This window comes from Rhineura floridana, chromosome 9, assembly GCF_030035675.1.
Source record: "Rhineura floridana isolate rRhiFlo1 chromosome 9, rRhiFlo1.hap2, whole genome shotgun sequence".
NCBI lineage: Eukaryota > Metazoa > Chordata > Lepidosauria > Squamata > Rhineuridae > Rhineura > Rhineura floridana.
Window position 1 is genome coordinate 40,938,657 of NC_084488.1, and position 22,588 is coordinate 40,961,244.

General features: G+C 42.0%; 1 protein-coding gene across 3 annotated transcripts in view; it reads left to right on the top strand.

Moving 5' to 3' along the window:
- Positions 1 to 1,287: 1,287 nt before the first annotated feature.
- The window catches only part of ENPP6 (ectonucleotide pyrophosphatase/phosphodiesterase 6), a 41,894-nt gene continuing 20,593 nt past the window's right edge, over positions 1,288 to 22,588 (top strand). Inside the window, exons 1-2 of one of the 3 annotated variants that reach the window (XM_061583458.1) lie at positions 1,288 to 1,756; positions 20,827 to 21,006. In XM_061583458.1, the coding sequence (XP_061439442.1) occupies positions 1,519 to 1,756; positions 20,827 to 21,006 (418 nt within the window). In that variant the 5' untranslated portion in view covers positions 1,288 to 1,518. Of the gene's footprint in view, positions 1,757 to 3,313; positions 3,416 to 18,455; positions 18,660 to 20,826; positions 21,007 to 22,588 lie in introns of those variants that run through there. The other 2 variants (XM_061583459.1, XM_061583460.1) reach the window with 2 other exon arrangements.

Consider the following 22,588-nt stretch of genomic DNA (forward strand, 5'->3'; position numbering starts at 1 on the left):
AGAAGAAGGAAAAACAAACAAGCAAGTAACACAGACCCATCTCTGGAAAATGCACACACACACACACACATGCACACACTCTGTTCCATTCCTGTCCTCCTCTCCCTTGTTGGGGTTTGAGTTCTTCTCCCCATTTCTTTCCTCTTTCCCCTCATCTTTTTATTTCTTTCAGAAGATTTTCAAAGTGGTTTCCCTGCCTCCCATTCTGTCCCTCTGTTCAGTCTGGAAAACAAGTGAGTTGAAAAAGAAAGTGGGGATGAGTGACAGTCCTCCCACTTCCTCCCTCTAGTTTCCATAGTTTTCCAGGCCAAGGCTGCTCTCTTCCCATTTCCAAAGCGAGGGGAAATGTTAACCCATGGCAAAGGAGGCAAGGAAGAGTGCAGAGATGCTTCTCAGGCGCCAGGGGAGGCTTTCACAGGCACCTCTGAACCCACTGGCACCACACTGGGAACACCAGTTTTAGCTGAAAGAGCTTCTGCTTGAACAATTCAAGCATTGTGTGCCCCCCCCCGCTGCAACTAGATAGAAAATGTTGATATTCCCAATTAAGAAAGGATTATCGGAGTGCCTTTTCCTTCCGCCCCACCCAAGAAAAGTGACATGTGCACACAGCTCTAGTTACAGGGAAACTGACACTCAACCAAAGCACAAGAAACAATATGAGAATCACATCCTGCATGATCAGTGCATCTTTGCTCCCTTGAACTGTTGCCTACATTCCTCCACAAAAATTACTTTTTTGTTTACTTTTAACATATAATTGATGGGTATGTGCGTGACAGCATAGGAGGAAAAGAAGTGTAAAATGCACAGAGGCATGTCAAAAAGTTGGCACCTACTTTTCTCACACAATAGACTATAAAAACAGGAAGCCACCAAGATTGTGAAAAATTTGAACACTACTTATACCAAATACCTCTTGTAAATTTGAAAATATCCAGTACCAAACTTGATAAAACTAAATACAGCAGTTAAACAGAGAAATAAAAAGTGCTCCCCCTCATTGTTTAAAATTATATTGACTTGCAGGCTTGAATGAAAAAGCTTACCACACGAAGAAATTTACGTTTTGCTTCCACATTCATCCATGTTATTTCAAGTGCCCTGACATAGAGGAACGGAAAAGGTGCATTGTTCCTGTGTTAGCCTTTTGCATGTCTGGGAAGCAGCATTAGATTTAACACAGTGAACTATGTTTTGTTGTCCCACTGCTTTAGTGCAATGTTTTTTTCCCCTATAATCAGAATGTACTTCTAGAATACAGTCAATGGAATCCCGCTACATTACATTTGAAGGCAAAGTCCAAAATATCATCGTAGTTAGCCTATAACTTTTAAAGACTGTCAGGTTCAATTAATGCTGCTGTACCTTTAAACTCTGGAATCAAACCAGCCAAGTGAGAACAAGCAGTGTGAGGTCCAGCCCTTCAGAGCAGCTTCAGAGGCTTCATTCAGAGTTCCTGCACAGGGACAAGCGGTGCTGACAGTACTCTGGCAAGACTCCTCTCCTCCCGGCAACATGGTAACACACATGGTCCCCTTTCTCCTGCTTGTCCTCATCCTGGCAAGCTCAACCCTTGCACGTCGAAAGCTCCTGTTGTTCTTGATTGATGGGCTTCGCCATGATTACATCAGCGATGAAGCACTAGAATCCTTGCCTGGCTTCAAAGAAATTGTGAACAGTGGAGTGAAAGTGGATTACCTGACACCAGACTTTCCCAGTCTTTCCTATCCAAACTATTACACACTGATGACGGGTGAGTACATTCTTTGACATTTTCACTGTAGTGCTTATAAGAGCAGGCAGCCTTAACTGCTGCAGATCACATAAGGTCAGTAGTTTCTGTAACATTGTGGGGATGAATATAGACTAAATTTGTAGATGAGCATTCATTCTCAGTGAAGATTAAAAGGCATGAATGGAATGATTGCAGGGCAGGCCATTCTGCACTACAAAAGGATAAATCCATCAAGTTTGCTCCACTTTATTTTCAAGAAAGAAACTTTTTCCCACAAACATAATCTGGTCAGATCTTGCTGGCTCATTTCAAAAACCTGCAGTGTAAAAATGTAACCAGATTTAAAAAAAAAGATTCCTAACAGCAGTGGTGATGATTCTATATCAACCCACCAAGTATTGACTTGAGTTCTCCCATCAGGTGAAAATATCTGACATTAGCAAAAGTAATTAAATGATTCTGGGATACAGAATACTTTTCTCAGCTGGTGCATGCTCCATCACTGGACTATCAGATTATGACTAATGTTCTTCCACACCTTTCAGAATAACTGGTAAATATGTATTTTACTAATTACTAAAAATTGACATTCAAGTTTGGGGGCAGTTTAAAAATATTTCATATTATTAGGAATGATTTCATTTTATAAAGCAAAATCTGCAACAATTCTGACTGAAATTGAACAATCAGTGTAGGACAGGAATGCTTCCACAGCAGGTTTATATAGTAAATAATGTCAATGATGTACACTTGGAGAGCATCTAAAGTGGATTTTGCAATAAATCTCCCCTCCCCCCTTGATAAATTGCTATTTATATGGTTCCTTAGAATACCTTTAATATTTCACATTCTGATTCCAAACATTTCTGCCAGTATCAATGCACATGATGCTTACATAATAAAAATTCTTGTGAAACTGGCATCATGTCATGATTTGTGACTTTGTGCTTGTGATGCAGTAGGTACTGTTGCAATCAGCTCTATGATCAGCAGATAACTACTGACTCGGTAGGCCACTGAAATTTCTATTCACTTCAATAAGACTCCCTCAGAATCAGAAGACTGTGGATTGAAACTTCTGTAGAGTTTCCCAAGCTCACTTGCCTTCTCATTCCAATTACACAGCAGGACTGTGTGAGAAAGGAACAGAATACAAACAAGGGAAAATGTGTCCAAAACTGTGCACAGACCCTGGAATTAAAAAGCAAGACACAATTTTTTATGAACTAAGCACTACACTTTAATTAATAAAAGGATCTACAACACTTTACATGTTATCTATTTCTAACCAGCTGTCCCGCCTCCCTCAAGATAATTTAGGCTTTAATCCTAAACATACAGAATAATTCCCACTGGCCCAGTGGGACTTACTTCTGAGTAAACATGCATAGGCTTGTTCTGGATGTTTCTTTAATTGGGTTGACGGTGAAATTGTTTAGCTGAGAAAGGGAAGGACTCAGTGGCAGAGCACATGTTTTGCATGCAAAAGGTCCCAAGTTCAATCCCTAACATCAGACAGGGCTGGGAGAGACCCTGTTTGAAATCCTGGAGAGCTGCTGCTAAACTGTGTAGGTAATACTGAGCTAGACCAATAGTCTAACTCAATATAAGGCAGCTCTCAACATTCCTATGTGAATCACCCCTACTTTTCAATGGATGAGAAGAATGTCCCACAAGGTAGGGCAACTGGCCTTAAACAGCCAAACAAAGCCCATCTTTGGTTGGCTGTTTGCACAAAGCTGGAACCACCAGCAAAGCCATGTCCTGCTTGTTTTCTTTGTAAACAGCCATGTGCAGTGTTGCTTCCCCACCCCAAGGAAGGGTCAGGACTGGAATCCGGCTGATGCAGAGGCTAATAGACATGTATCTGGTAGGAGAGCTGTTTTTACACCGGACAAGTGGATATGTTGTCTCCTCAATTTCATATTTGGGATTTATTGGTCTCCAGTGCCTTACTTATCCTTTTCCCCACCTTTTTGCAATAATTCATCTATCCAGGTAGAAATGTTGCCATGCCTAGATTAATATTCATGACATGCATACAACTTTCATGAAATGAATTACTTCCAAGGTGTAGTACATGGTGTGTGAATGGTTAAAAGGAGGTTGACTGCAACCACTGCCCATCCTATCGTTCAGTGGGTCGGATTTATGTTGTGTGTGTGTTTCAGCCCTCTACCAGTTTAGTTCTGTGTAAACTGGCCTCAGAGCTATTCCTGTATATTGTCTGTTTAATAAAGCAACTATTCTGCTGGAGTCTGCTGTGGTGCATGGTCAATAGGAAGGTGTACAGCAGTGTGAGTAGATTAAGACTATTAGGATAGGATTCATGGGCATTGGCAAGAGCAGGCAGTTGCCCTTGGATGAACTAGAACTCTGCAGATCCTCAGCTTTCTTTTTTCTTTTTTAAGAATGTGTTTAGCATTTGTAGAACCTGAGATATGAGACAAAATGTACAAGAACTATTATTTCCATTTTTAAAAAGAAAATACCCTGCTCCCTGCTTTCAGTGTTTTACTCCCCCCCCCAATAAATTCCTGCAGAAACCCCTGGAAGGATTGTAGTTTTATTTATTACTTACTTTTGAGTAGTGATGGTGGTGGTGGTGGTGAATATTGTAAATATAATGCTATAGGCTGAAAAGTATCAATGCATATAATTATTTGGCACACCTAAACTGAGATCCGTGATTAGAAGGCTGATTTCTATTTTGCTAAAGATTTTTCAAAAACTCCTGCAATGTTTCTCCTGATGATGAGGAAATTGAACCCCACATTGGCCCTGTTCCAAAAATCCTGCATTCAGATGAGATTTGAAAGTTCATAGCCATAGTGGGAATTTGGCTTCAGACTATCAAAAGCAGAAGTTAATTTTGCTTAGTTGAAAGAACCATCTTGATTTTTTTGACATCATATTAATGGTCACTTCATATCTCTGAGCTGTGAGAAGTTCCATGTGCACAGTGCTTATCCAAGTTTAGTTTCCTTTACAAGGAGCTCACTGGAATAGAGTTGCCAGGTTCATGGCCTGAGACTGATCCTGTATCTTTAGGAGAAGAGAATGTCAGTCAAGTGCAGGTGTTCCTGCAACACTGTAATGGGAAAAACCACAAGGTGGAATTCTCCATTCCCCCTGCACAACTTTTAAAGACACAGGAGACCTCTTGGTTGCCAGGCCTGGCCTGGGAGGGAGGGAAACAAAACTCCCATCTTCCCTGGCTACACTGTTGTTTTAAGCTGTTTTCCACCATTTGAACTCCAAGACTAGCAGTGAAATGAGCACGGAGAAAACTACTTAAATCTATACAGTTTAGCTGTGTGTGTGTGCGTGCGTGCGCACGCGTGCACGCACTCCTCTCACACCTGTTCCTTTTTGTGTAAAGAGTAGAGCCCACTTTACCCCTGCAGACACACAGACAAAATACGCTTAGAACTGTAGAATAATTATTGAGTTGGAAGGATCACCTCTGGTCCCTAGTCACATCTGGTTTGTCTGTCAGATTACTCTAGGAGTAGGAATGAACCCATCGTTACACAGGAGTGGCTGCCAAATGAGGGTGAATCAACCTGTCTCTCCCTATTTAATTATTGTATACTGCAACATTTAGTAAACTTCCTTGTGCCATACTTGAAGAACAAGGACTATGAGTGTTATGGTACAATACTTTGCATCCTGGAGGCTTTTGATTGGGCAAGAAAATCACAATGAGCAGACCTAGGGTGTGTTTCTTCAAATGCTTCACCTATAATTCTCGCAAAGGAGGCACCAGTGCTGGTGTTGCCCCAATAAATACTCTATTTATTTATTTATTTGATTTATATCCCGCCCTTTCACCCAGTAGGAGCCCAGGGCAGCAAACAAAAGCACTAAAAACAGTTTAAAACATCATAAAAACAGACTTCAAAATATATTAAAACACAACAACCATTAAAAACATATTAAAACAAAACATCTTTAAAAACATTTTTTTTAAAGCTTTAAAACATTTTTAAAAAGAAGGTTTAAAATATATTAAAAAACAATTCCAACACAGATGCAGACTGGGATAAGGTCTCTACTTAAAAGGCTTGTTGAAAGAGGAGGGTCTAGCAATATGGCACACCACACAGCCACTCTTTTCTTTCCAGCCTTTGCTATGGTGAGCTCATGCTTTGCAAAAACGCTTAGCATTTCTGATTGATGGCTTATGCTACAATTACTTCAGCTGTGAAGAGCTCAGTTCAAAGATATTGTGAACCAAGGGAGTGCAATGGGAGAGCTCCTGCTGGGAGGAAGGGTGGGATATAAATAAATAAATAAAATTTATTATCTGATCTAATATTTTCCAAGTCTCTCCAATCCAAATTACTACAAATGATTGATACAATCTTGCTGTAAGGCTCACAAAAACTTTTTAATGTGCAAAGATGTCATTGGATTTTGCTATACCATTGGATGAAAACACTGTGGGTGAGAATTTCAGGAAAGTTTTTAGGGGCACAGCTACACCAGAGACTCAGGGCAAAACGACATATGATGGAAAAGCCATTTAAAGTGGTGGTGTAAGTAGAGTGTCTGTCTATTCTTCACATGAAAAAAGCGTGCAGATGACGTTGCTCTGATGCTTAAAATAGCCTACCTCATTTCCAGTATTGGAGCTGGAGAAAACTTTTAAAGCCAAAGTCTCCAGGCTTGTTGGGCCCAGGAGCACATTTGGAAATCTAAGAAACACTACAAAATACCCATTTCACAGAAGAAAAATTGGTGATGATCAGAACTCCCCCCCCCAAAAAAAACAAGCAAAATGCCTACAACCCCCCAACAAATACAACATGGACCAAAAACAGACAATCCCTTCTCAACAAAAAAAAGCAAGAGATGTCCAAGGGCAGTATGGTCCCCATAGGTGCCACTTGTTGACCATTGAACTGTACTGTCACTGATTTTATTTTCCATCAAGTCTGCAAGTTTGGAGAAGTAACACTGTTATGTCTTTGCTGGCTTGAGAGCAGATACTCCAAGGCCAGCCGTTGTCATGGTAACGTGAGATAGCAACTGGGAAAGTTCTAACAGAGTTTGTAAGTTGTGTCTTCTGTATTTTGCCTCTGAACTGAGAGGTTGTCTTCTGTGTCATGTCTTTGAACTGAGAACTTCTCTCCTGGGGGGGGGAGCAACTCTACATGTAATCTTAAAGCCTTAAGCCATAATGTCTTGTAGTAAAGACTCTTAACCTGATCTAATGCCTCTGTGATGTTTCTTGCTCAACTTAACTCCAATGTAACGTATGCTGTTTTACGCAACAACGCACACACGTCAACACCACTTTGGGTCCTTAGGTTTAAAGCAACAGAGTTGCAGCAAGGGAAGATAGAAAAGGTTTAGGATTTTGCTCCCATCCCCCACATGTTCTTTTTCAGGCTTAGAAAAATATAGAGCCCTCCATCTAGGGATGGGGGAGAATTTCCATTCAGTTCACATTTCAAGCTGAATCTATCAAATTCAAACTTTCTGAAACAATATGAGAACTGAAACAGCCTTCTTTTAAAATTTGCACTTATTCAAATTTTGTGATACAGTTTGCAAACCAAACAATGTTTATAAGAATACATATATTATGGGACAGCGTGCATAAAAATGAATATATGCGTGAAAATAACATAATATGATGAGAAATGGCTTGCAAAAATATGTACATTTGTCAAAACTACATACAAAACTTTGTTTATTAGGAGAAATCTGCACTAAAATGCCTGATAATTTTCATGAGGATTTTTTTTTTTTAATTGCTGCAGAAATGTGGAGAATTTCAGACTGGAGAAATGTGAGAGTGAGAGAACTGAAACTAACAGATCTGTCCATCCCTATCTCCACCCCATTTTTATATATTAATGAGCAAAATGGTGGATAAAACACATTCGGCTGGCTGCCCCATCATGCTTATATTGACTCAATAGTCCTTCACTCTACCAGGAAAGAGAGCTGTAGCCTCTATAACAAGTGTGGGGTGGAGGATAGGGTTCTTCTATAATGAATTCTGTACACAATCACCAAATTACAATTCACTGAGCTCTTTTGGGAAAACCATGATACTTTGATATATGCTTGTAGTGATTATAGCCCTAAGGCTATGAAACGAAATGGACTGCCTTCAAGTCAATTCCAACTTATGGCGACCCTATGAACAGGGTTTTCATGGTAAGCGGTAGTCAGAGGAGGTTTACCATTGCCTTCCTCTGAGGCTGAGAGGCAGTGACTGGCCCAAGGTCACCCAGTGAACTTCATGGCTGTGTGGGGATTCAAACCCTGGCCTCCCAGGTTGTAGTCCAGCACTCTACCACTACGCCACACTATACTCACTAGTAAAACACTCCCGTAAATATGAGGTATATGCCAGACAAAGACTCCCCCCATCCCAGGTCTTTTAATTTATGTGATGCCTAAGTACAGTTTTAGCTCTGTATTCTTCTGGTATTGTTTTTAATTTGTTGAATGCTGTGGAATCATATTCCTCTGCTGTCTGTTTTTAAAGTCTTTTTGACCTTATAGTTCAGCCTTTGTCAAGCCCTCTAGATATTTTGAACTGCAACTCCCTTCAGCCCCAGCCAGCACAGCCATCTAGATTCTAGATGGTACTAGCTTGGTGAAGGCTGGTATAGTTGTTTTATTTGCTGCGTTTTCTTGAATTTTTATTGTACTTGTAATAGTTTTAATTTGCTCCTGTTTTTATCTTGTAAGTTGCCTAGAGAACACCTGCATGATGGGGCAGTCTGTAAACCAGTGGCAGCTGGTGGCTCCATGTCAGTGGGTTTTAGCAGAGCTTTCAAGGAGCTGTCCAAGGTGCTTCATCTGAACAGCTCTGTGAGAGTTTGGATTAAAACCTGGAGCGGATTCCACTGCCCCACTGACATGGAGCCACCGGCTGCCACTGCTATAAACGAATAGACTGCAAGTACCATCCTGAATCATAAACAACCATTCATTTTGACAGCTGTACATTCATAATAAAGGAGCATTTCTTCATCCCCTTCTCGATCATCCCAGAGTGCAGGACACGGAATAATGGGCTCAAGTTGTAGGAAGCCAGATTTCGACTGAACATCAGGAAAAACTTGCTAACTGTTAGAGCCATACAACAATGGAACCAATTACCTAGAGAGGTAGTGGGCTCCCCGACACTGGAGGCATCCAAGAGGCAGTTGGACGGCCTTCTGTCGGGAATGCTTTGATTTGGATTCCTGCATTGAGCAGGGGGTTGGACTTGATGGCCTTATAGGCCCCTTTCAACTCTACTATTTTATGATCCTTTGTCCCAGCCTTCTACCTTTACAGTCCACTGCTGTTAAAAAAGTTTTCTCCCCTCACTGCTAGGAAAGATTATCATCTCCAGTAAAGAGCAGCAAATGAACTTTTAAAAACAGTTTTTTGGAGGTAAGCATCCAGAGACCTGATGCATTACACAGAAAGTAATATGGAAGTACTTTCCCCTGTTTTCTATAAGGAGGTCAACAGCTCTTTAACCTACACTACATTGCATCTAGGCTGACGGATGCTTCAGGATAAGAACTCCCTGGCATGTGATGCTTGTCAGAGGCAATGAAGTGTAATCAGGAAGGTTACAGCACCAGCAGTGAGATGTGTTAAAAAAAGTTATTTTCTAAGAGAAAGGAGAGACTGTTGAGGTTGAAGTTGGAAAGGATATATGGTGATGGGATGCTCCAGTGGGGATCGTTTTTCGGGTTTTTTAACAGTTGGTTTAGAACGTTGTTGAGAAACCTTGGGTGAATTGCAAAAAGACTTGGCAACTGACTACAGAAGGTCAGATCAACTATAGCAAGCTGATGGCTATATGTTTGAGGTCTTCTTTCTACAAAGTAGTTCATTATTCTTTATTTACAAGATTATTAAGTCCTGAAGGAGGCCCACTGTGAATTGTTTGCAAGGCACTTTGAGGGTAAAGTTGCTCACCTCCGTAGCAGTCTTGATGCCCCATCCACATCTACTGTAGTCTCCAATGAGGTGTCCAGTGCAACGTCTGCTGCAACATCTTGGGAACGGTTTCTGCTGATGCAGCACAACGACTTAGACAAGGTGCTTGCGATGATGCGACCATCAACGTGTCCTCTCGACCCTTGCCCTTCTTGGCTTATTAAAGCTTGCCGAGGGGGTCTGACCGAGTGGATCCAGGGTGTGGTCAATGCATCATTGTGGGAGGGAGTGGTTCCAGCAACCTTGAAAGTGGCAATGATTTGACTGCTCCTGAAAAAGCCCACCCTGGACCCATTGGTTTGTAAAAACTACCGACAATTTGCAAATACCCCCCTTTTAGGGAAGGTGATTGAGAGGGTTGTGGCGCAGCAGTTGCAAGTGCTCTTGGATGAAACAGATTATCTTGACCCATCCCAGTCTGGGTTCAGGCCTGGCTATGGGACTGAATCAGCCTTGGTCGCCCTGATGGATGACCTTTATCAGGAGAAGGACAGGGGGAGTGTGACCCTGTTATTCTTACTTGATCTCTCAGCGGCATTTGATACCGTTGACCATGGTATCCTTCTGGGTCAACTTGGTGAGATGGATACTGGAGGCACTGTTTTACAGTGGTTCTGATCCTATCTCCAGGGTTGCTCTCAGAGAATAGCATTGGGTGACTGTCTTTTGGCACCCTGGCAGTTGTGCTGTGGGGTGCTGCAGTGTACTATCTTGTCCCCCATGATGTTTAACATCTATATGAAACCCTTGGGAGTGGTCATCAGGAGCTTTGGGGTGAGGTGTCAGCAGTATGCTGATGATACCCAGCTCTATTTCTCCATAACATCTGAATTGGGAGAGGCCGTGCAAGCCCTTGACCGCGGCCTGGACTTGGTGGTGGGCTGGATGAGGGCCAAGAAACTGAGTCTGAATCCTAGCAAGACGGAGGCACTGTGGGTTGGTGGTTCCCGAGTTCAGATAATTGATCAGTTGCTTGCTTTGGATGGAGTCGTGCTCCCTCTGAAAGAGCAGGTCCGTAGTCTGGGGGTGCTCCTGGATCCATTTTTGTCACTAGAGGCCCTGATGACCTCCATGGCTAGGAGTGCCTTTTACCAGCTTCGGCTGGTTAAGACAGCTGCAGCCATTTCTGGACCAGGATAGCCTGACCATTGTTGTCCGCGCACTGGTAACCTCCAGGCTGGATTACTGTAATGCTCTCTATGTGGAGCTGCCCTTGAGGTTGGTCTGGTAGCTGCAACTGGTGCACAATGTGATGGCGAGACTGCTCACTGGGGCAGGGTATCGCCAACATGTCACCCTGCTGCTGAAAGAATTGCACTGGCTGCCCATTTGCTACCGGGCCAAGTTCAAGGTTCTAATTTTGGTGTACAAGCCCTGTACAGCTTGGGACCAGGATACCTGAAAGGCCGTCTTACCTCTTATATACCCAGGTGATCACTGTGCTCTGCAAGTGAGGGCCTCCTGCAGATACCATCTTATCAGGAGGTTCATTCTGCACAATATAGGAAACGGACCTTTAGTGTGGCGGCACCTACCCTGTGGAATTCCCTCCCCTTAAATATTAGGCAGGCGTCATCTCTGTTACCTTTTTGGCGCCTTTTGAAGACTTTCCTCTTTCAACAAGCCTTTTAAGTTGAGACCTATCCCAGTCTGTGTCTGTGTTGGAATTGCTTTCTAATGTTTTTTAAAAAACAATATCTTAACCCATTTTTAAAGACCTTTTTAATGCTTTAACAATGTTTTTAAAGTTGTTGGTGTTTTTTTGGTGTATTTTACAGTCTGTTTTTATGATGTTTTTATGAGTTTTTAGCACTTTTGTTTGCCACCCTGGGCTCCTGCAGGGAGGAAGGAAGAGCTATAAATCAAATAATAAAATAAATAAATAAATAGAATGGGTGGCAGCACCTTAAATAATAATAGCCAGACCACACAATCAAATTGCAATGTTGAGAAAGTGGGCTAAAAATATGAACTCTTCTGCTAAATAGGTGCGGCAGTAACAAGAGCCAAGTTGTTATAGCACTCACACTGAAACCAGAGAATCTATATATGTTAATTGAGTACCTTAGACAGCAATTCCACTTGCACTCCACTGTCAATGCACTAGGACAAAGAGTAAATGCAAATATCTATTTAGTTTGGACATAGAGTAAAGGAGAAGAGCAATGGGAATTATTTATTTATTATTTATTTATTAGATTTATATCCTGCCCTTCCTCAAAGCAGGACTCCAGGTTGGCAAACAAAAGCACTAAAAATAGTCTAAATAAAACATCATAAAAATAAACTTTAAAATATATTACAACAAACCATCCTTAAAAACATTATTAAAACAAAACATCTTTTTTTAAAAAAAGCTTTAAAAACATATTTAAAATATATTAAAAGCAATTCCAACACAGACGCAGGAATGAGGGAAGAAGCTTTTAAGTAGGCTATAGCAGAGCTTTGAAAAGTTACTTTTTTGAACTACAACTCCCATCAGCCCCAGCCCTCATGGGCACTAGATTGGGCTGATAGGAGTTGTAGTTCAAAAAAGTAACTTTTCCAAGCTCTGGATAGGGGAGAAATCTGTTTCAGTTTGCATTTCAAGCTGAATTTACCATATTCACACTTTCTGAAACCATATGAAAACCAAAACAGCCATCCTTCAAAATTCACACTTATCCGAATTTTGCAATACAGGTCACCAACCAACCAGTGTTTACAAAATGGCATACATTAGGGAAAAATGTGTGTAAAAATCAATATATATTAGTGAAAATAACATGGAAAAACGCATTATATTAGGAGAAGTTGCTTGCAAAAATGTGTACATTAATCAGAACAGTAGACAAAAATATGTACCTTAGTCAAAACTGTAGACAAAACTGTATTTATTAGGAGATATTTGCACTAAAATGCTGAAGCAATTTCATGAGTTTTCTTTTTTTTAAAATCACAAATTGATGCAGCTACATGGAGAGCAGGATTTAAGATTGGAAAAATGAGAAACTGAGAGAACCTAAGTTGACAGATCCTTCCAACCCTATTGGCTGATATATCAACATATACCACTGGTTAGCTATATCCAGAGATGCTGTTCTGCTCCAGGTGATGGCTTTAGTAGACAAGCAAGGCAAGGTGAGGTGTTCGGGATGGATAGCTACAGCAAGCTTAGAACGTTGCTTCTGCAACAGATAAAACCAGACTGAAGCTTAAATAAGGCTGCAGCTAGTCTGGGTGACTACCTTCTCTCTATCTCCGAAGAGATAAAGGCTTCTGGTTAGAGGAGCCTCATCTGTTTCAGCAGCCATATGCTACTATATGGCAAGGGAGACCCAGAAACTCCATGACTAGAGTTCCAGAAATGTAGGAAAGTGACCTCCTTAGACCAGAGAGATGTTGACAGAATGGCCACCTCCCGTGCTGGAGTTCCTGGGGCAGTGGGGACCACTGTGGCCAGCTCTTCAGGCAACTCCCCTAACCCTATGATTCTTCCTCCAAGTCCAAGACCTTATACCCTGAAGAGGGGAAGCTGGATCCTTAAGTTATGACAGTAGTCTTTCATATCCCAGAGTGAATCTCCACACTTGAGTAGGCAGAATAGCAGTCTGCTACCCACAGTGCACTTGCAGCATGATCTGCCTTGTAACTGGAGCTTAGCAACCGAGCCTGCTGTGGCACACTAACTCCTCACCCAACAATGGTGATTTCAGCTTTAGCTTGGGACAGGGGTACACCAGGTGAAAACTCACTACTCAGGCAGATTAGTACAACAGATGGAAGCCATTCATAGCATCTACAGCTCCAGCAAGGGGCAGTAACAATTCTTCCCTGAAAACATATGCCATGGAATGTATTCACCATAATATGAACACAAGAAACAAATCTGATATTCATACAATATAGATAGCTGGTATTTGAGAAATCATGAGGTCTGGATTAGGAACCAAACCATCACACTCCTCGCACAGCAAATCCCAGTCTTCTTTTTCTCTCTTTCAGGCCTACTGACTTCCACACGTTAAAATATGTCACATTTTCCTCACAGTTGTGCTGACTTATTAATTCTAAACAGCTGTTTAAGACTGGAAAGATTAATGCTCTTTGGCTTGCACAGCATTGAAAGAATGAAGTCCATCTCACTATGAATTTATTCTTCTCAAATGTTGCTTTAGCAACCACCTTGGGATAAAGGCCTCATAAGAAAACATAGTCCTTGGCCCAGCTGCTGAGATCAATGTCGTCTCTAATATAGGAAAGATATGTAAGGACTAAATGGTTTAGTTTGTGGGCTGTTTCATAATACCAAGTGAAGACAAAGAAGTATGTTATACTCCAATGTACTATACTAGAAATCACACAGCTAGTTTTTGTAATGACACCTATGAAATGCACATGAAAAGTACTTCTGAAGACACACAATTTACATAGAGAGCTGGGGAAGCAGAGATGGCTAAGATTGTGAGCTGTGAATTTGGAAGCTGCATGTGAAAAATCTCACCTAAGTGTCACCAGGAGGCTTAGGCAAATGACTATTTCCCTCCCCCCCCGTTTGTTTAAAACATTTATTAATTGCCTTGCCACAGTTCAAACGAACCTGTACAATGATTAAAACTCAGATACAATAAAATACCATATTTAATAGATGGATAGTGATAGTGACCTGTCTTACAGGGCTGTGAATGCTTTGAGAACTCAACAATTTTGTATATAATTATAAAGTATTGTTATTACACTGGTTTACTCGGATACAATGCCTCTTCTGTGGCTACATAAACAGTGAGCCACAACAATGGGTAGCTAAATACAGCAAGGGAGGTTATGAATAGCCAGTAATTACTGGAACATTGTTTTGCATAGTAACACCTGAATACTCAATAATATATCTGTTATTACTGGACTCCTGCTGGGAGGAAGGGCGGGATATAAATCAAATAATAAATAAACAAATAATAAATACTTAAACTGAGTCCAAATAATATTTAATTATGAAAGAAACTGGGATAATAAGAACAGAGAATAGAGTACAATAGTTTGTTAGCTTTCTAGTAACTAAGATATTACATGGGTTTGGCCTTGAAAACTGCTCAGAAACTGCACACAGGTTTTGTACCATTAGGGTGGGTGAGGTGGCCTGCTGAATTTGGGTATCATGAAAGCAGAGCTTGTAAGATTACTTTTAAAAAGTAATAAATTAGTTACATGGTCCAAAAAAGTAGTAATTACCGTTACAATTGCTCTGAAAGTTACTGATTACTTTTTCTCCAAAGTAATCACTACAGTTACATTTTAGATACTTTAAAAAATGCCTACAAGGTGCTGGCCTTGGCTTCAGCACATCTAAGTAGCCTAAAACAACATTAAAAATAAGCACACACATACAGAGGGTAGTAGAACCAGGGACAAGACAAGCAGGGAGAAAGAGCCACTGAGGGCCAATTTAATCTACACATGACATTAATCATATGGTTTGTCCTCGAGTGCACGTTTTTTCTTTCAGAAATATCCAGTGTGGGGGTCTGACATGGATCAGGACCCTGGTGTGGTAGTGGAGGCATTTAGCCCTTTGAGTCCTGAACTCCATCACTCCTGCCCCTGTAGTTTGCTTGGGGGGAAGCTCCCATTCACCCCAGTGGGAGCACAAAGGCAAAACCAATGTTAGGCTGCATTCATTGGAACTGGAGTTTGCAAGTCATAAGAAGTAAACATTCACGTAATTCTGCACTAGTCAGGCCTCAGCTGGAGCATTGATCCAGTCCTGGGGGCTGATCTACAAATTGGAATGGGTTCAGAGGACAACAATGGAGATCATCAGGGGTTTGGAAAACAAGTTCTGTGATGAAAGTTTAAGTGAACTGGGTAGGTTTATTCTGGAAAAGGCTTGAGTGGGGGTACATGATGGTAGTCTTCAAGTAACTCCAGGGTTGCCACATAGAAGAGTACAAAGACCTCTGGGTTAGGACTGGATCTAATGGGCTTAAGTTACAGGAGGGTAGATTTTAGTTGAGGGGAAAATGTCCCAAAAGGATAAGAGCAGCTTAACAGTTGGACCATGTACCCAAGGTCAGCTCCCCTCCCCTTCCCTGGAGGCCTTCAAATAGAAGTAGGTCAGCCATCTGTTGGGGATCTTCTCTCTCTGACTTTCTTGCATCAAGTAGCGGCTGGACTAGATGACCTACAAGTCTCCCCTTCAATTTTGTGAGTCTTAAGTGCTTCGAACACTCAAAGACACATAATAAATAGTAATTGAGCAATATGACAGGAAAGAATCCATTGCCACATCACACACTTTAATGTTAATAAAACAAAGCCCAAACTGCCTGACATCCTACTTACAACTAGCCCAGGAGGTGACCCTGGTTGTCCGCTTCCTCCTTCATAATCACCCATTTGCCTCTGTAGAACTCAGGAAGAGGGAAGATAGGGCCTAAAAATCCCATCTGCCCTATACCTTTAAAGGGGAGCTTCTCCTAAAGAATCTTGGGAAGTGTTGTTTGTTAAGGATGCTGAGAGTTGTTAGGAGACCCTCTGTTCCCCTCTCAGAGCTACATTTTCCAGAGTTCTCTGGGAAGAAGGATTGATTGTTGAACCACTCTGGAAATTGTAATTCTGTGAGGGGAACAGGTGTGTCTTAATAACTCTCCAGACTACAGTTCCTAGGATTCTTTGGTGGAAGCCACAACTGTTTTAAAATGGTATAATATTGCTTTAAATGTTTAGTGCAGATAGGGCCTTTGTTGGCTTTGCCTATCATTTACTCTGGCTCCACCTTTTGTTGGCCTCCTAGCCTTCCACGCTAACAGTCCCAAGATAAAGCACACAGCAACCCTTGACAAGAGCAGTCATTGGTTGCAATACATAGCTTTGCTGAATTTCATACTGGTTGCTGGGAGAAATTTAGAAGTGCAGGGTCCCTTCATGATAGTCACAGCCACACCCCCTCTTACCTTTTTTCTTTTTCTTTTTTTACATGTGGGTTGAGAATGAGATCCCTTTCTCCCACAACAGAAAATGCCCCAGGAGTCAATAGGCATGAAAGGGGAGAGTGTTATCTACTGAGAAGAGTCTTCTCAGTGGCTGATTCACCTCCTTTCACTCTGATTGATTCCAATCAGCAGGAAAGGACAAGGAAGCATGTTGGAAGACTCTTCTGATTAGCTCACACACTTCCCTTTCATAGGATGCTGGAGACATAGGGACCCTGCTGGGACCTGCTCCCAAAAAAGTAAGGGGTCTAACACCCCCAAGACCCTGGATGACTACACCCCTGCCCTACACTAATAGAAATCAAATGACTGATGCATTCCAGTTCAGCAGTTTCAAATAGCTGAACTGGGAAATGTGATAGGTGCACTTTCAGGTGGGCAGATGTAGGTGGCTGTCTAGGAAAGAATATTGGGGAGTGGGGGTTGGGCTAGATGACCTCAGAGACACCTTCTGACTCTATAGTTCTAAGAAACGCCCTTGAGGTCATCCTCTTACACTATGTTTTTCAAGCAGTGCACCTGAGCTTTTTTTTTTTTTTTAAAGGATGAATGTGATGAATTGCTATTTGATATGCTTATGTCAAACTGGTACATTCTTCAGAGAGCTGGGATTGGCAACAGATCTCTTCTGAATATAATTGGTGACAAACCTACATTCGTGTCTGGGCAAGACAGGAATGCAGAACTGGTGGTGCTCCAGATATTGCTAGGCCAAGTCCCATCAACTCCAGCCAGGCTGGCCAATGGACCTGGATGATGGGGTTTATAGTCCAACAGCATCTGAAAGGCTAGATCCTCTATCCCCTGGTTTAACATGTGAAACACCACCACCTTTGGGTGAGTTCAGCACCTGTGTGGGTGTAGTAGGTTCATACTCAGGACAAGTGTTTTTTCTTTTGACATGGTATTTTATTTCAGGTGGGCAGATTTATTAGGACAAGATTTTTTAAAAATTATTTTATTGACTCTCTCATGAACCATCTTGGGGAGGATTAAATGTGATACAAAAATGTCTATTTAAAAAAAACTGTGAGGAGTGGTCTTAGCTCAGTGGTAAACGCCATGCTTTATTTGCAGAAAGTCCAAGGTTCAGTCTAGGTAGGGCTGGGATGGGAAAAATTCTGGAACCCTGATCTACTGCTAGTCAGTGTCAATAACACTGAGCGAAACGTGATCTAACTTAGTTTAATGCTGCTTCCTATCAGCCCTTTATTCAAAACCATGAGGACTGGAAACTTAACTTTATTTTTAGGAGAAGAAACATAGCTCCATGGTAGAGTACTTGCTTTGCATGCAGAAACTCCAGGGTTCAGTGACCAGGTATCTCCAGGTAAGGCTAGGAAAAACTTCGCCTGAAACCTAGGAGAGCCACTGCCCATCAGCACAGATAATATTGAGCTAAATGAAGCAATGGTCTCACTTTGGGCAGTTTCCCCAAATGTTTAGCTCTGAGTGATGTTGCAGAATGGGAAAGGTATTGATTTTTTAAAAAAATTCTAATCTGGCCCTGCTTTATGTTCTTTATCACTCCCGTTCTGTCCTCAGTGAAGCCAGATTCCCACGTTCATTTACAACAAGCTCAGTCTGACACATTGTGATTTTTACCTGTCATTTTCACAGGGTGAGAATTTCTTCTGGATGTGCCCCCATATGGTGAGATACAAGATTTACCACATTCAGGAGAACATGGTGCTTTTTCTAGATGATTTTTCAGGCATTGTGCTTTTCCTGCATGGGTGTGCTTTTGGAAAATTTATCCGGAGGAGCATGCAAATGCCTGGAAGTGAATACATAGGACTATGCTGGAAGAAAGGATGAGAAAGAGAGGGTCTCATAGGAAAGAAAGAAAGAGACTTATGGCCTGGAGAAGAGAAGATTAAGAGAAGACATGATAGTAGCCGTCTTCTAAGTTCAGGAGGGCTGTCACCGAGAAGATGGAGCAGGCTTGCCCCAGAGGGCAGGACTAGAAATGGTCAATGCAAATGGTAGGCAATCAGATTTTGGCTGCACTTTAAGAGAAAGTTCCTAGTGGTAAGAACTTTGGGAAAGTAGAACTCAAAAAAGTTGCCTCAAGAGGTATTTCAGCAGAGGCTGGATGGTCATCTGTTAAGGATAGTGTAGTTGCATCCTGGACTGCAGACAGAAATTGAACTAAGTGGAGGATTGGGGGCAGGGGGTGGGGGCGGTAGGGTGAGTGAGTGAGCAGGGGGCGAGCGAACGGTGGGTGGGTGGGCAGTAGGGTGGGTGAGCGAGCGGGGGCGAGCGAGCAGGGGGGCAGTAGGGCAAATGAGGGAGTGAGTGGGTGGGGGTGAGAGAGCAGGGGGTGGGGCTGTAGGGTGAGTGAGCTGGTGGGACAGAGAGCAGGTTGGGGGGCAGTAGGGTGAGCGAACGAGTGAGTGGGAGGTGAGTGAGCGGGGGTGAGGTGGTTGGGCAAGTGAACAAGCGGGGGGTGAGAGAGCGGTGGGTGGTCAGTAGGGCGGGTGAGCGAGAGGGGGTCGAGTGAGCAGGGGGCAGTAGGGCAAATGAGGGAGTGAGCGGGTAGGAGTGAGAGAGCAGGGGGTGGGGCTGTAGGGTGAGTGAGTGGGCTGGGGGACCAGAAAGTGGGGGGCAGTAGGGTGAGTGAGAGAGTGAGGGGCTGAGAGAGCAGGGGTTGGGGTCTTAGGGCATGTGAGTGAGCGAGCAGGCTTGCAGGTGGGCATGGGGGAAGGGCAAATGAGGGAGTGACCGAGAGGGGGCAGGTGGACAGGGAGAGTGTAGGGGAGGGGGGCAAGCGAGCAGGGGTGAGAGCATGGGGGTTGGGGGCAGTAGGTCAAGTAAGCGAGTGGGCTTGCAGGCAGGTGTGGGGGGAGGGCAGGAGGGCGAGCAAGTGGAGATCCACCATCCAGAGTGAGTGCGGAGATCACCCGTGAAAGCCAGAAAGGGTAACCCTAATTCACACACACACATATCATCGTCAGTAACCTCCACAGCTCTTCATCTCCATTCTGCTGCTTCCTTCTCCTTCATCCTTGCCCTCCGGCTTTCTCCCTCCACCGTCCATTTTCAAAGCAATCCCCCCCCCCGTCTCCACTCCATGACCATCTGGCTCTCCACCTCCTAACACAGAGCACGAGGGAAGAGCAACGCTGTACAGAAACCCAGTGTGAGGCACATGTCTTTGTCCACCAATCAGAGGAGCAGAAGACTACCCCTGTTCCCCCCAAGTAACATCCAAAAGTAACGTTGGAAACATTATAGTTGCAGCTGAAAAGTAATGAAATTACCACTCGTTCTATTACTAGCAAAATGTAACAAAGTTACCCACTTGTTACTAAAAAAGTAATAAATTACAAGTAACTTGTTATTTGTAACAAGTTGATTCCAAGCTCTGCATGAAAGAGCAATGAATTGTTAGCTATGTAAATTTGTTGTTGTTTTTACTGCCAGGAACTGGAAGAAGCACTTGTGGGATTTTCTGCGTCAGGAGCCAAAATAACTTGATAGGCCTTTGATACTATTCCCTCGACTTGTTTTGTGGGGTGTGTGTGTGTATGTATGTGATCATCTGCAGCACTATAGGCAGCATGAATGACAAGGAAGAATAATGAAACAAGTACTTGTACATGTGACTTTTAAAAATAGTAATAAAAGTAATTATTTCCCCTCCTTCATTACGGAAGGGGCAAGACTGGCAACTGATCCTGTGTTGAACTCACTGAAATGTACATCTGCCATACAAACTGTGAAGCTGGGAGTAAGCTAGACGTGCCCTGAATCTTCCGTCACTTCTCTTTGTATCTTGTTTTCTTCTTCATGCTAAGTCAATACAACTTCTCCCCCTCTTTTGCATGATACTAAATACCAGTGTAAGATCAGACCGTGAAGTGATTTTGCAATTTCATTTATTCATACTAGAGAGGTAGTAGCAATTTTGCAGCTTCTCTGAAAAAAAAAGAAACTGCACAATTATTTTTTCCCAAAACTACATCTTTACCTTTATGTCTGTTCTAATTTGCAAAATTTGAGTTAGAGTAATTATTTATCTCGTGGCCTCTGACAGATAGTATCAGAATTTATTCTACTTTCATGAGGCTTTGAAAACAGTATGGGACTGCTTTGCCTGCTCTATGTTCCTGAGAAGTGAGAATATAAAGCAACTCTTTCATCTTCTAGGCCGCCACTGCGATGTCCATCAAATGACTGGAAACTACATGTGGGACCCAAATACAAATATATCTTTTGATATTGGTGTGAATCCAGAGAGTCTGTTGCCACTTTGGTGGAATGGATCAGAGCCATTGTGGGTCACTATGATGAAAGCAAAGAGGAAAGTCTTTATGTACTATTGGCCTGGTTAGTATTGCTGAATTCTTCACTTTTCAAATTGTTATCATTGCATGTTCTATTTTTAACAGCTATAAATACAGCATATAAATAAATATGATTGATTGGTCTGACTCTGATTCAGTACAGAGCAACCATGGCATCCTTTTTTTTAAAAAAAAGCTTGAACACCACCTATCAGCTATTTAAGCAAGGAAAGGAACCATGATAGTATGCACATATACAAATAAAGTTCAACCATTCACTTTCCATTAAAGATTGGTGTTCACAACCCAGACGTTCATATGCATCCCAGGTGTATTTCCTAGCCAACCACTGGTTTTGCTGACCCTATAAACCACTTTCACTTGGGAGGATGCCTGAATATGAATATGAAACTATCAACAAAACTCTGAGATATATGCACCAGATTATATCTTTTATTTGTGCAAATTTAGTTCCATATTAATATTGCATTTGAAATGGCAATAGTTACCAGTTGCTTCTTATGTGTATGATGTGACTCTGATATATGTGTATGTCTCTGTGTTTATGTGCAGAGTGCCACTGGGACAGCTGACCCACTCATTCATCTTCTATGTCACTTCATCTCATCCCAGCACATATGTGCCTAGTCACGTCTCCCCTCATACAATACTACATAAGATCATTCAACAGAAAGGATAATGTCTCAACAACAGATAGATAAAAAATAAGAATGATGACAACACAAGCTGGCATTTGCTCAATTTTGACAAGCAGAGAAACAGGTCAAGCCATTCTTCCTTTCTTAAATAGGAAAGCTGACAAACTAAACTATTCCAGCACTTTAGGCCCATCACACAAATTGCTATTGCTGTCAAGACATCCTCGAGATTCCATTTTGATGGATTTAATCTTATACTTCCGAAATAATTGTTTGACAATGTCACTCTATCCAATTTTTATTAATACTGGTATGGCATAATGAAGAATTAAAGTCTTTCTATACATTTTAAAACATTAATCATTTTGTAATGAGAAAGCAGATTCTGAACTGAGTTTTAAAACTATAGAAATTATTAACTACTGTTGGACTTTTTCTTAAATTAATATGTTCCCAATTAATGTATCTATTTCAGTGGCTAAGCCATATCACCTGTAGGTTAGATGGCAACATTTCTTAATAATTACCTGATAATAACTGAAGAGACAAAATAACTATTACAATTTTAAATACTAGATAACAAGTTTAATTAAAAACTCCCATATTTAAAAGTGATCCTAAGCAAGGTCTTAAAATCCATCTAAAAATGCTAGAAGCTCAGCGTTTGCTGAGTCTCCAGAGGAAGAGAATTCCACAATTATGGTGGAGCCACTTAGAACATCTCTGTGCATGGCTTTGCAATGTACATGGGTAGTATAGTCAAAAGATTACAGTTCCATGAAGCTACTAGGAATACCTCCTTGCCCATGCTTGCCTCAGAGTGGCACTGTGGCTGACCACAGCAGGAGGTGGGGAGAAGACCATATCACATCAGGTGTCCAACATGATCCTGAACCATATGAGCCCCCCATATGCACTCTAAAGGGGTATAGTCTAGACAGAGGATTTGTTACTCTATCCTGGAAA